Source organism: Leucopleurus acutus (assembly GCF_964270905.1).
Source record: "Leucopleurus acutus genome assembly, chromosome: 1".
Lineage (NCBI taxonomy): Eukaryota > Metazoa > Chordata > Mammalia > Artiodactyla > Delphinidae > Leucopleurus > Leucopleurus acutus.
The window spans coordinates 37,830,144-37,843,862 of NC_139142.1; the positions used below are offsets into that span (position 1 = coordinate 37,830,144).

Sequence of the window (13,719 nt, forward strand, 5' to 3'; positions counted from 1 at the left end):
GAATACACATGAATCAGGTCCTTTTGTCTTGTGAAAATTAGGCATATCCAAAAAGTTGGTGGACTTCAGAGTATTCAGGAACGATCCCAGGCCACTCTGGGATTCACAGTGGGTCCCTTTTGAATTCACGGTGGAATTAATCCTGACTGAGTTATACCTGGAAAATTAACTGTTTGGATTCTGCTAACACACCCAAGGGGTGGCATGGATTTGTTTGTGGGAAAGTACATTTTCAGCCTTATCAGGACCCGTGTCCTTACACAGAGGGTAGGGCCTCTGTCGATCCTTGTGATTTTGTGCTCAGGATTGGTGAGGGAGATCATTTCTGTTGAGTTTTCCTACCTGTCCTTTAAGTTAGTTGCCTCATGTTAGTTGCCCACCTTCACGTTGCCTTTGTAGAACAGGCCGACTAGATCCAAAAACAAAGATGTCCAATGTACTGAGACATCTCTGAGCCAACTTTGCTCTTTGCCCCAAAAGAAGAGGTAGTGATGGCAGATTCTGAAAACGTTATCCTGGAAATAAAGTACTGTTTACCTGAAGCCCAACATTGTTGGGCAGTTAGGTAGTAAAATTTATGAAGGATTTCCTAGCTTGGACAGTGAAAGGAGCCAGGCCTTGTGGAACTAAAAGTCTTGGTCACAGGGAGTCTGTCCACTGAAGCCTGAATTGGTCACAGGCCTTGGTTTGTTGCCAGATAAAGCTGGAATGCAGGAGGGTTATGAACTGCAGATGTAGTTTCTAATCCTGGGAGCATGATTTTTCTTGGGTCACTCTGGTCACAGATACTTAATTTTCTTTTTCCCTCGTCTATTCTTTCTTACTCCTAAGAGATGAGGCTCACAGTTTACCTCTCTGCAGTGTGCTTTGGCTTTCTGAGTGTAATTTCTACCCCTGGAGCCTCTGAATATGCTCATGCTCATGGGCATCACAGTAGACCGTGGAAGGAACTGTCTATACAGCTCCTGTTACTGCACCTTTGATATGGCCTCCAAGAGTCCAAAAAAAGTATCAGACGCGCATCACACTGCCTCAAAAAGAGATATTGGAGGGTTGAATACCTACAAGGCATTGGGTTTTTGAGCATCATGGCATTTAGAAGGAACAGAGCAAGTCAGCTGGCCCATTCGTTTCCCCTTTTTCACATACTTCCTTTATATTTTTGCCTAAGGTTAAAAACCTGGTGATTTATTTCATAGACCCATGAGAGGTGTTTTAGGTTTTCTTTTGGCTTACAAAAATGAATCTCATCCATTCTCCAGAGACTCTCGGATGTCTTTAGAAAGAAAAAAAGAGAAACTCCTGAGTAAATATTCCCAAATGGGCAGAACTATGTCATAACACTTTATAAGCCTGGGGCTTTGTTTTTATTCACTATTATTTTATGTTGTTTTTTCCCTTGTGGATTGGACATAGTTTCCCCCTTGCTCTGGTCATTAGGGTTATGATGGAATCTACATTGACTAATCATCATTTAATTAGGTGGAAAAAGTTTAGAATTGACTTTCAGCTCTCTGTGAAAACAACTCCTTTTACATCTCACTCAGCTGATAGAGCAACTAGATTTTTTCCCCCCTTTCCACAAATTGTGTTAATTTCCTGCATAGGCAGCCTGGGTTTGCAAATAGTGTCTTATCTAAGTTTTTAAATACAGGTGGTTTTCTTAGAAGAAGGAGCCATAGACACGACCAATTCTTTTTTTTTTTTTTTTTGCAGTACGCGGGCCTCTCACTGTTGTGGCCTCTCCCGTTGCGGAGCACAGGCTCCGGATGCGCAGGCCCAGCGGCCATGGCTCACAGGCCCAGCCGCTCCGCGGCATGTGGGATCTTCCCAGACCGGGGCACGCACCCGTGTCCCCTGCATCGGCAGGCGGACTCTCAACCACTGCGCCACCAGGGAAGCCCACGACCAATTCTTATACAGAGGATGATGGTAATGGTAAATGAGGTACGTCATGAAGAGGCTTCAACTTGAATGGGATTATTTTATGCAGCCATGCACATAAACAGACAAACCATGTGCACTACCTACCTCAACATACAATCTAACTAAACTAGAAATGGAAGTGTTATCCTTATGTCATATGTCGTGTGAAACATTAATTGATACTACTTTATCAGTGAGATGTCTGCCACAAAAGTCAAAGCTAAAGATAAGATGAAGACAGGATGGGAGAAGACATGATGGTTGTTCCATGGTAAGCTGTGAAATCTCTAAAGGTTGTTGGGACATCTTGAGTCATCCCTGAAAAGGAGTAGGAAGAAGTGCCCGGAGATGTTTCTCAGGCATACTTGTGAAAAGTGTCAGTGACTGTTTGTATCTTCCTTCTACTGCCCCCAATTTTTAGACTTAGCCCATAGTTGAACTTGGGGTTACTCTGGAACATGCGTTTTTATGAAGAACTATAAACAAGTGAGCCACTCAAAATTTAGCTAAGCTTTTGAATATAACGCAAATGGAAGAATTTGAGTACATCCCATCTGTTTCCAAATGAAATTTATACATTGTATATTTATATTATTCAATAGATGTGACATTGGCTGGTTGGGTCAGGAAAATTCTATGCTGTATTATGATCCCGGTAGAGATAAAATGATTATTTAAAATACAAGCAAACTAGTTGAAAAATATAATACATTTAATAAATATTTTATATGTTCATTCCTAAAGAGACATCTGTTGGACCAACAACTTGTTCATTTATTCCTCAAAGTTTTAATGGACCAGGAATTATCTATGCACTGGAAGGACAGAGATGCGTAAAACATATTAATTAATTAATTCAGTAACAATCTATTGAGAGCATACTAGATGTTGAGTTCTGTTTTAGAAGATGGAGATAGAGCAGTGAACAAGACAAAGCCCTTGCCCTCATGGGGTTTACATCACAGTGTAGGATAAAAATGGTAAGCGAATAAATATAATGTGAAGTAGTGTTAAACCTTATGAGGAAAGATGAAGCAGGAGAAAAATTAAAGAGTGACTGTACGCATGTGTGTTTGTGTTTGTGTGTGTGAATGCATTAAACAATGTGATCAGTTGAAGCTGAGGAAGATGGGGGGGATAAGGTAAGGTTGGGGGAAAAGCAAATGCAAAATCTTCAAGGAAGGAAGGAGTTTGGTGTGTTCGAGGAATATGAAGATGGCTGAGAGCAGAAATACTGCAGAGCAGAGAGTTAGGAGAGGAGGTTGGAGGGATAATGGGGACTAAGTCATGGAGTACTTTGTAGACTGTGATAAACGATGGGGCCTCAGGGTGAAGGGATTTGACTGATGGATTTGGGCTGTGGATAGTCCTTCTGTCGGGAGTGTGAAGAACTGTACTATACGGGATAAGACTGGCAGCAGGGAGCTGGGAGGTGATTACAGTAGTTTGGATGAGAAATGGTGGTGGCTTGGATGAGAGTGAAAACAATGGAGGAGGTGAGAACTGATCGGATTTGAGATATATTTTGAATGTTGACCTGATTGGTAGTAGGAAGGGATAATAACTAGTGGTTTGGATGGAGAGGGATGGGAAGTATTGTCAAAGGAAGAAAGGAGTTAAGGATAATACCAAAGTTTTTATTCTGAGCTACTGGGTGGAAACCAGTGGTCATATAATTCTATGGGGAACACTAGGGGAGGTGTAGACTGAGGCAATTAAAAAATTCTGTTTTGGACAGGTTAAGTTTGAGATGCCTATTAGATATCCAAATGGACAGTTGAATATATGAGTCTGGGTCAGGTTTTTTTTTTTTTTTGTGGTAGAGATACACATTTTGGAGTCATCAGTGTATAAATCATATTTAAAGCCATGAGACTAGATACTGTCAACCGGAGCATGAGCATAAATAGAGAAGGGGACTGAGAGACTGAACCCTGAAGTATGCCAACGTATAGTGGTAGGGAAAGAGATGGAGAAAGAGCAGAGGAGATGGAAAGAGACTTGCCAGTAGGGGAATAAAAACCAGGAGAATGTGGTATCCCAGGAGCAAAGAAAGTGTTTCAGGAAGGAGAGTATAAACCGTAAGAAAAGCCTCCAAGAGATCAAGTAAGACGAGGACTGAGAATTGAACACTGGTTTTGGCAAGACATGACCCTTCCCCTCAGGAGCTCATCGTACAGTGGGACTGGGGAAATAAGGAGACAAATACATTGCTATACAATGGTGCAAGTTGCGTTCTAGCAATGTTAACACATTTCTGGGGATGGGCTGGAGATGGAGCAAGGAATTCTCCTTGGGGGTCAAGGAGAGCTGCATCGAGCAGATGTACTTTTGGATTCTGATACGTAGGAGGGAGGGAAAATAACCAAGATTTATAAAACTTCAAAACATTTTTTTCTAGTTGGTTGTTGATTTTTCTACAATCACTCATGCAGAACTAATATTTCCTCTCCAGTGAATATCCCACTACTGTTTACTCCATGTAGACATATTTATCAATTATCAGTAAACACGATAACTATATCATCAGGACAATACACACACTCTATCACACCCTACTCCATTTGAAGGATACTCTTGTAGTTATATTTTTACTTGTTGTAGCCTTTATATTTTAATTACATTTTAATTCCCTTTCATAGCTGTGTGCAAGTGTAGAGACCCTATTCTTTTTTTAATCGAAGTATAGTTGATTTACAATGTTGTGTTAATTTCTGCTATATAGCAAAGTGATTCAGTTATACATATCTATCTATCTATATATTATTTTTTATATTATTTTCCATTATGGTTTATCACAGGATTTCAAATATAGTTCCCTGTGCTATTCAGTAGGACCTTGTTGTTTATCCATTCTGTATGTAAGGGACCCTATTCTTAATCACAATAGCTACTATTACCTAATACTTGTCATGTGTAAGGTGCTGTTCTAAGAACTACATGTATTAATTTATTTTGTTCTCATGATCTTAATACCTCTATTGTCCCTTAAAAAAATTCATGACAACTGAGGCACAGAGAAGTTGAGCAACTTGCTCAAGACCACACAGTAATGGCAGAGCCAGTATTAGAACTGGGCTGTCCAGCTTCAGAGCTCACTATCTTGAGCTCACTATCTTAAGTATTTCCGTCCTTACTATTATATCTTTACCTTCCTAGAATGGGTAGCTATTAGGGAAAAATCTTCTTCAAGGGATAGGCTCTCTTTGACTTGAACTTTTCTAAATTCTTTGACTGCAATTTTCCAAAGACTCAGTAAACTATTTGCAGGTTGTCAATTCAGAATGAGCCAGTAGGACCAGGGACTGGATACTGGATACTTCTCCACGTGGAGAAGAGAGCATGAGTTCTTTTACAATTGACTGTAGATTCCCATGTGACTGTGTAAGGGTTTATGTTCAATCAGTTCATGTATGGGGAGCATGGTGGTAAAAAGAGTTAGGGTCGTCGTGATGGAGAAGATCCCTCTACAAATGGAAATGTTCACTTCATTGCGCTCCTAGATGTATGTGGCTTACACCTTCATTTCCCTTACAACCTAACTACAAATGCATGAGATGACTGTGTACTTAAAAAAAATTCAAAGTGTAAATCAAAGTAACAATGTTTGGGAATGCCTACTATGTACAAAGTATTGCTTTGAGTACAGTGGCTGTGATTTCCTGAGAGCTAAAACAAGGAATAGCCAAAATCTAAGATGCTTTGTTGCTTAAATAACAGCAAGTATGTACACAACTGAAACATAAAACAAATTGATCTTAGTGGAATCTAGCGGTGGTCCAGCCTTTGTTTGATCTCTAATGTTTTTTATAGGCTAACTTTATCTCTAAAGATGGTTTTATCCTCTTTCTTCCTGACACTGTACTGTAATTGCTTCACCCAATAGTTGGGGATGAGATATGTAATTTTTAAAAGCACTTGAAACCTCTCCCTTTAGTAGATTGTGGGTTCCATTTTTGATCTAAACGTTTTTGAAATTAGGTACCAGCCAGTTCCCTATCTTGGCAGAAAGAGGGTGTAGAATAAATAACTTTTGCTAAGATGTTTACAGGTCAGGATCCCAATAATTTTCTTAAGTTGCAGACCTAAGTTTACAATTACTTTTTTTCTCCCCCTCAGGGTGAAAGTCTACCTGTACTTCTCTTCTTTCTGTTCTCATTAAAATGTTCTTCTCTGGGCACAGAAAAGCTTAAGAGAGCCAGTGTTCAAATTCGCTCTTAATTTCTACAAATATAGAAAAACCTGCTAGAAAGTGGATACTATTTTCACTGTGGTTCTCTCCCTGTCTGCTATGTAATAGTGTCATAAATCATGTACGTGTAGTAGTAGTAGGAGACGTAGGTGATTGTTTAGCTGTGGAAAAGAAGCTGCTTCCTACAGAAAGGATTTCAAATGACCTCACAGCAAAGCCAACGCTCACACAGGTTTCCTGTGGGCCATTTCCCCTTTGCTACTCTGGACCCAAAGCTAAAGTGAAGAAGAGAAATTTTCCTCTTACAAAATCTCAAATCTCTGGTAACTCAAGCTGATCTCATAGTGAGCAAGTGGATCATCGTATTCCAAAAAGTTAAAAAATCTAGGCTATTGTAAACCTGAAGCATTTTATGAATTTGCTTTTAAGAAATTTAATAAAATTTGTTTTGGAGATTAAGAGAAAAAATAAGAGTCAAAATGGAAAAATTTAAATAAGCTATCACACAACAAACTTTAGAACACTTGAAAAAATATACCTGAAAGAATTAAGTTGTGACTACAGTATCTTAACTGTCAGATCTTAAAGTATTTTATGCCATATTTCGTGCTTTGGGGACATATGTTGAAATAAGTAAAATTTTATTTTTACTTTTACCTTTAAAACATATTGATTAAAAATTTCTCTTTTAATTCAAGATACAGATTGCCTAGGAGATATTTAAAATCTTTCAGTACTTTTCCTTCAATCTACCTCCACAGGAAAATGAAAGTACATTAGGACAGCACCAATTATTATAGAAAAACGAATGTTCTAATGTTACTAATCTCAGCATTTCCTTTATAAATGGCATGTGGTGAATATATGAGAAGTGGCAAGAACACTTCTTTCACCAGTTGTGTGGTTAGTGTCGTTGTTGTTTTTTAAAGAACTGTGATGCAATTACACTACCTTTTAAAAAGTTCACATTAAAGTAAGCTGATGAATCTTCAGGCAAATGTTAAGTAAAATCTCTAGCCGCAAAGCTTAGAGGACGGTTCAGGGTATTTCCCCAGTGTTATTCATTTGGTTTAACTGGAAAAAAGTGTTACCATAACATTGATATACAAGTTGTCCTAACAACAGCAAAGACCTTGGTCGTCTGCTATGCCCAGCTACCTGGCTCCTGGCAGGCCCAGACCCTGCACTGACATTAGAGTTAAGCCAGGCCCCTCTGAAGCTGGGCTGTCGTCTCCCGCCTCCTTCACCTCGTATGCAGGGGTAGGTTTTCTGCTTTTCTTACCTGCATAGTGGTCAAACACAGTGGGCACGTACTCCTCGGGGAAGGCGTCGTTGGCGTAGCTCATGAGCAGGCAGGTCTTCCCCACGGCGCCGTCCCCTACCACCACGCACTTCAGCATCTTCTTCTCCTCGCGGCCACCGCAGCCGCAGCTGCTGTCATTTCCCTCCTGGCAGTTCATTCTCACGGCTCCAGCTGCTGTGACTGTGCCGCTGCCGTTGCTTCTCCTGCTTCTCCCAAAGCCCATGAAGCGAGCCGCAGGCTTGAGGTCACTCTGTCTTACTTTGGGGAACTCGGATCATGCAGAATTGTCCGAGGCGGCTGGCATGTGCCCTCTTGCTTACCATACTGGTCAAGAAAGGTAACACACACTGGGGAGAATGATTAAAAGCATCTGCCCCTTGCCCCCATCAGTTTGAGTTATGAATCCTCATTTTTCACCCAATTCTAGGGGCTTCCTGGGAGTCTAGAAATTTCAACAGCCTGAGGGTTTCACTCTGCTCTCCTGTTCACCAAGCCTGGCTGAAGACACAGTGGAATTTCGCTAAATCTTCCCCATTTTCCACTTCACATCTAACATGGAGGAAAGCTGGGCTTTTTAATGGAGTTTTTCCCTTGCTTCCTCCAGCTTGCCGAGTGTCAGGAAATCATGGGTTTCCTGCTGCATTCCATATTAGGATCAGTGGGCTGGAGAAGGCTGCAACAATGGGAGCTCTGTGTGTGTGTGTTTGTACTTCTGGGGAACGCTGCCAGGACATGGAGTGGGAAAACACTAGGGGTCCCACTGCAGACTCAAGCTGTCAGACTTCCTGTTTCATCCACGGCTGGGGAGGTTGTTTGCCTGTGGGCTGGCTGGGAAGAAGCTGATGAAAGGATGGAAACTGGGGAGTACTGTCGGCCACAGAAACAGAGGGAACCACACCAGCCGTTGTAGGATAACATATGACATCATCCCTCACTGAGTCACCAGTTAAAAGCTCTGCAGATTAAAACTGGACAGTTCTTCACATACTTAAGTGAGAAGCCCTAAGCAATTTGTCCTGGCAGTAAAGAAGAAAACCTTCCAGAGTTTCACTGTTACAAAGGGAAACGTTCTTGTAGATCGTAGGTATAAGATGTGTGATCGGGTTAATAAGCTGCCACATTTGAGCTCAACGCTCAAACGTGTATTCCAGACCCAAACATTTTTATGGTTGTAGCACATAAGAAATCAATCAGATGTGGGATGTTTGCATCTTCTTATTAGTGAATAAACACACATGTGCTTGGCTCACCCTTACTTTTGGAAATGAGAGTGTGTGGGATGGCTGTATTGGTTTGTTTCAGGTCCCCAAACGTTGCTTTTGCTTGAACAGTTCCGTTTTTGATTTAGTCTTCTCCCCTTGGTCGGCCTGGCCCTCTTCAATTACAAAGGAGCCATTGGCAGCTAATTTATTTGTCTGTTGGGTCACTCAAAACGAAGCCTCTTTGAAGCTCTGCGTTTGATTAAGGTACTCGGTCTTAGAAAAGAAGTGGAACTCTGCAAGTGATTTTGACAAATGGGTCAAGTACTTTTTTGATGGGGGAACTATGTGTTTCTTTGAGATTTTTGAACACTCAGTTTTAAGAATTCAGATTATCCATTTGATGTGAGGAGGGTTTTTCTTGTGTGTGGGGGTGCGTGAGAAGTCTGTTTTAATGAGTGGCTGTCAATAATATCTATATCCACATATGTATGCTACTATATAACAGATATAGCCTCACATTTCTTCTGTGTTGTATTGTAGTAACACTTGCCATAGTGTTTAGTGTCCCAATATTTCTTTCCTATAAAGGGATGGTGTTTCAGTCAGGTTGTTGTGTATCTACTAGATTATGTTGCTGTAACAACTCCCAATGCTCAATAATTTAAAATAACATGTATTTCAATGAGGTATCACCTCACACCTGTCAGAATGGCTACTATCAAAAAGTCTACAAATAACAGATGTTGATAAGGATGTGGAGAAAAAGGAACACTTGTACACCATTGGTGGGAATGTAAATTGGTGCAGCCACTATGGAAAATAGTATGGAGTTGCCTCAAAAAACTAAAAATAGAGTTACCACATGATCCATTGATTCTACTCCTGGGTATATATCTGGAAAAAATGAAAACACAATTGAAAAGGATACATGCACCCCAATGTTCATAGCAGCACTATTTACAATAGTCAACACATGGAAGCAAACCAAGTGTCCATTAACAGACAATTGGATTAAGAAGAAGATGTGTTATATACATATACAATGGAATATTATTCAGCCATAAAAAATGAGATTCTGCCATTTGCAGCAATGTGGATAGACCTAGGGAATATTATGCTCAGTGAAATAAGCCAGACAAAGAAAGCCAAATATTGTTATGTTATCACTTATGTGTGGAATCTTAAAAAAAAAGTCAAATAAATGTATATGTAAAGCAGAAACTGACTCACAGATATAGAAAACAAACTCGTGGTTACCAGAGGGGAGAGGGAAAAGGAGAGGGACAAATTAGGGGTAGGGATTAACAGATACAAACTACTACATATAAAATAGATAAGCAACAAAGATATACTGTATAGCACTGGGAATCATAGCCATTTTCTTGTAATAACTTATAAAGGAGTAAAATCTGCAAAAATATGGAATCATTATGCTGTACACCTGAAACTAATATATATTGTAACTCAACCTTACTTCAGTAAAAATAAATAAAATAATGCCTATTTCTTGCTCACATTGTATCTGTATTATGTATTTTTATCATCTTCATTCAGGGATCTAGGATGGTGGAGTAGCCACATTGAGGACATTGATGATTACTGTGGCAGAGGAAGAAATTAATGTAGTAAGTGACAATGTCTCTTTTTTTTTCCATAATAAAAACCTATTTTTATTTTATTTTATTTATATATATTTATTAAAGTATAATTGATTTACAATGTTGTGTTAGTTTCAGGTGTACAGCACAGTGATTCTTTATCTCTCTCTCTCGCTCTCACACACACACACACACACACACACACACACACACACACATACACACATATATTCTTTATTGGATTCTTTTCCCTTATAGGTTGTTACAAAAATTGAGTATAGTTCCCTGTGCTATACAGTAGGTCCTTGTTGGTTATCTATTTTATATATAGTAGTGTGTAGATGTTAATCCCAGTCTCCTAATTTATCCCTGCCTTGCCTCTTTCCCCTTTGGTAGCTATAAGTTTGTTTTCTATGTCTGTGGGTCTATTTCTGTTTTGTGAATAAGTTCATTCATATCTTCTTTTTCTTTCCTTTTTTTTTTTAAGATTCCACATATAAGTGATATCATATGGTATTTTTCTTTCCCTTTCTGACTTCACTAGTATGATAATCTCTAGGTCCATCCATGTTGCTACAAATGGCATTATTTCATTCTTTTTATGTCTGAGTAATATTCCATTACACATTAGCTCTTAAAGCTTCCTTCTGGAGGTGACATTTCTGTTCACATTCACTGGCTAAAGCAAGTCACATACCCATACTACCCAACAGGGTCAGAAGTATAATCCTACCACGTGCCAGGAAGGGAGAACTAAATACTGGTGAACAGCCTAAATAGTTTAGACAACCAGAGGTAGTTTCGTTGAGGTTAAGTAACAAGTGCGAAAGTTGAACTGTTTATGTTTAGTGCCATTCTGAAGCATTTGAAGGCACCGCTGACTGCATGTGATTTATGCAATTTCATTTTCATTCAGTCTACCTGAAACATCTGGAATTTGTAATAATAAAATTGCAGTTGGCTCAAGCGTGAAGGCGGCAGCCAAACAATCTGTGCAGGTGAAGGGGTGATTGACAGTGTCAAGAACCCCATCCTGAAGATTAATAAGGCCACTTTGAGCACAGGCGATGATATGTCTTTGGTAGAATTTTGAGGAGGTTCTGCCTTTGACCTTGTACCTGAGATCAGCCAGTAAATGTGGCATGGAGTAAATTCTCCATTCCAAGATGGAGTTCTCAAACATGACTGCCCAGCCTGTGTTCCTACATTACAAATATGCCCCAGCCCACTGAGTACTTGGCCTAGGAATAAAAGGAGATACCAGATTGGGTGAAATTTTGCTACATCTGTGTGTAAGCTAAACCTTGCACCAGCAGACACAGATATTTCAGGTCATGGCGATTGCTCTGTGGATCGCAATTTAAGACATTTAAGAGACCTGAAGCAACCAATTATGGGTCTTTTACCTCTCACTCAAAATCCAATCTGACATATTGGATTATATGCAAAGATGGATCATGGCCATTGAGAATGTTGGCTGTATTTCTCAAGATAAACTCTTCCATCGCTATTTATGTTACCCCCACCCCCACCCCCTGCCAAATCGAATATTTATAGGGAAAAATGTTTGAGACGTTCTAGTAAAAATGGTCAAGAAAGTTAGGATTTTATTAGCCTGCTGATTATACGGATCATATTGTCCATGTGAGACTAAATCTTTTTAAATATTAAAAAATTGACCTGAATCAGAATAACAGAATCTTAAAAAAAAAAGTAAAGATAATGCATCATTGTTCTTATAGGTCTGTGTCTGTAGAATTGCGACTACTTGTCCAGACAGGATGGTCAAGAATATACTTTACTTTCAAAAGTTTATAGGTATGAATGTAGAAGTGGTATGAAGACCATTTGCTAAACTCTTCTTTACCAGATGTCTGTACCATGTCAACGATTGAGTGAGTGGTGGTTTTGTAGTTATTAATTATTTGGTTTACCTCAAGCACCAAGTTTACACAAACTTACCAGTACATAGTGAAATCTTGCTGGATGATATTTCCTGCTTTTTCCAAGAGATCTTAATTCCTTGGCTCCCTCTTGTCCTGTGAGCTTTGGCTTCACATGCATTTTCCCAAATGCCAGCAGAGTGTTTTTGCATAAAATTCTGATTCTTCTGATTGACTCCAGTTTTAGGCTGACTTTAAATAAAAGAGCCCAGACTTTCTCCCTTGTCTACTTTTTGTTTTTTTCTTTTGTGCTTGAAACTAGAAGTTACTCAGGGAAATAATGCAGTTGGGTCAGATACTCTGATTCTGGATTAACCTCTATGTGGGAGACTGTTAAGACTCTAGTCTTAGGAATGTGGGATGTGTTGTGGTTCCTATGATTCCGGGATGCCCAGCCCAGCCCAGCCACGAGTCACCCCCATCCCAGAGAAAGACTTTTGTGGAGCTAACATGGAAGTCAGGCCCCTGGTGGTAGAGGGTATGGTGTGAGACAGGAGGGCTGCGTAGTTCTAGGGGTTCTGACCCAAATCTCCCACTGGAACTAAACCTGAAGATTATCTGGGGCACTGCTAAAAGTTAACAGGCTGTCCTAGGACTGGCCTGGACTGGAACCACTCCCCGCCAAGGCCGGTGAGTTGTTGCCACCAGGGATACTTCTGGATATGTGTTTTTTTTATCTGTCAGGCCACCTGCATTCAGCCTCTGGCTATTGCCCCTGTCATATCATATCATATATCATCTATTCATATATCAGCCACGTTTTCTGGGTGTGATCTTTTTATAGTTCCAGAAATGGCTTTCATTTTTCTTGCTTGAAGAAATTTTCTTCCTTTGCCAAATCTCTTAATTCTTATAGAAATAGATTACTTGCAGCTCTAAGGCAGATGGGGACTTCTTTCTGTCTTAGGACAGAAGAGGCTGATATGATCAGTAACAGTCAAGATGTGTGTGTGTGTGTGTGTGTGTGTGTGTGTGTGTGTGTGTGTGTTTCTTTTCTGTGTTTCACTATTGCATACCTTAATTCTGAAAACAAAGCCTTGTTCCAGAAAGAGTCCTGTGGGTGATCTGACTTTTTTATTGGGTCTCTCACCATAGAAACCCAGTGGTTAGAGAACTTTGAAGTTCCCCCTATCCAGAAAATCTGGAGAAAGATAACAGTTTAGAAAGAAATTTTTCATGGATTCCTGATCTTCCAGATGGAGAGGTGTATTTTGGAAGGTGGAGAAATTTGAGATTGAGGTGGTGCTGGGTTGTTCCTTCATCGAGGTCACGGAGCAGTAAATAGCTGGTGGAAATAGCCATTTTAGTCAACAAAGATCCTTGATGATTGTTTCAATGGGTTAGTGATATGGGCCCAAGAAGCCTAACGTCACTGGATTGGTTATTGTCTGGGTGGACAAGCATCACAGTGTTACCACCACAGGCTGAACTTCTGAGGGCTAGGGGCCATCACCCATCTGTTGCCTGGTTTTGTTGTAGAGTCTATTGGGAGAGTGAGAAAGATTGGTGTAAATCTTCCACCTCTGCTAGAAAATTCAAAATTTGACCTCTGCTG

General features: G+C 40.0%; 1 protein-coding gene across 1 annotated transcript in view; it reads right to left on the reverse strand.

Moving 5' to 3' along the window:
• The window catches only part of RHOJ (ras homolog family member J), a 73,039-nt gene extending 65,065 nt beyond the window's left edge, over positions 1–7,974 (reverse strand). The window contains exon 1 of the mRNA XM_082840891.1: positions 7,401–7,974. Coding sequence (XP_082697017.1) covers positions 7,401–7,644 — 244 coding nt within the window. The 5' untranslated portion in view covers positions 7,645–7,974. The remainder of the gene's footprint in view (positions 1–7,400) is intronic.
• Positions 7,975–13,719: the final 5,745 nt, after the last annotated feature.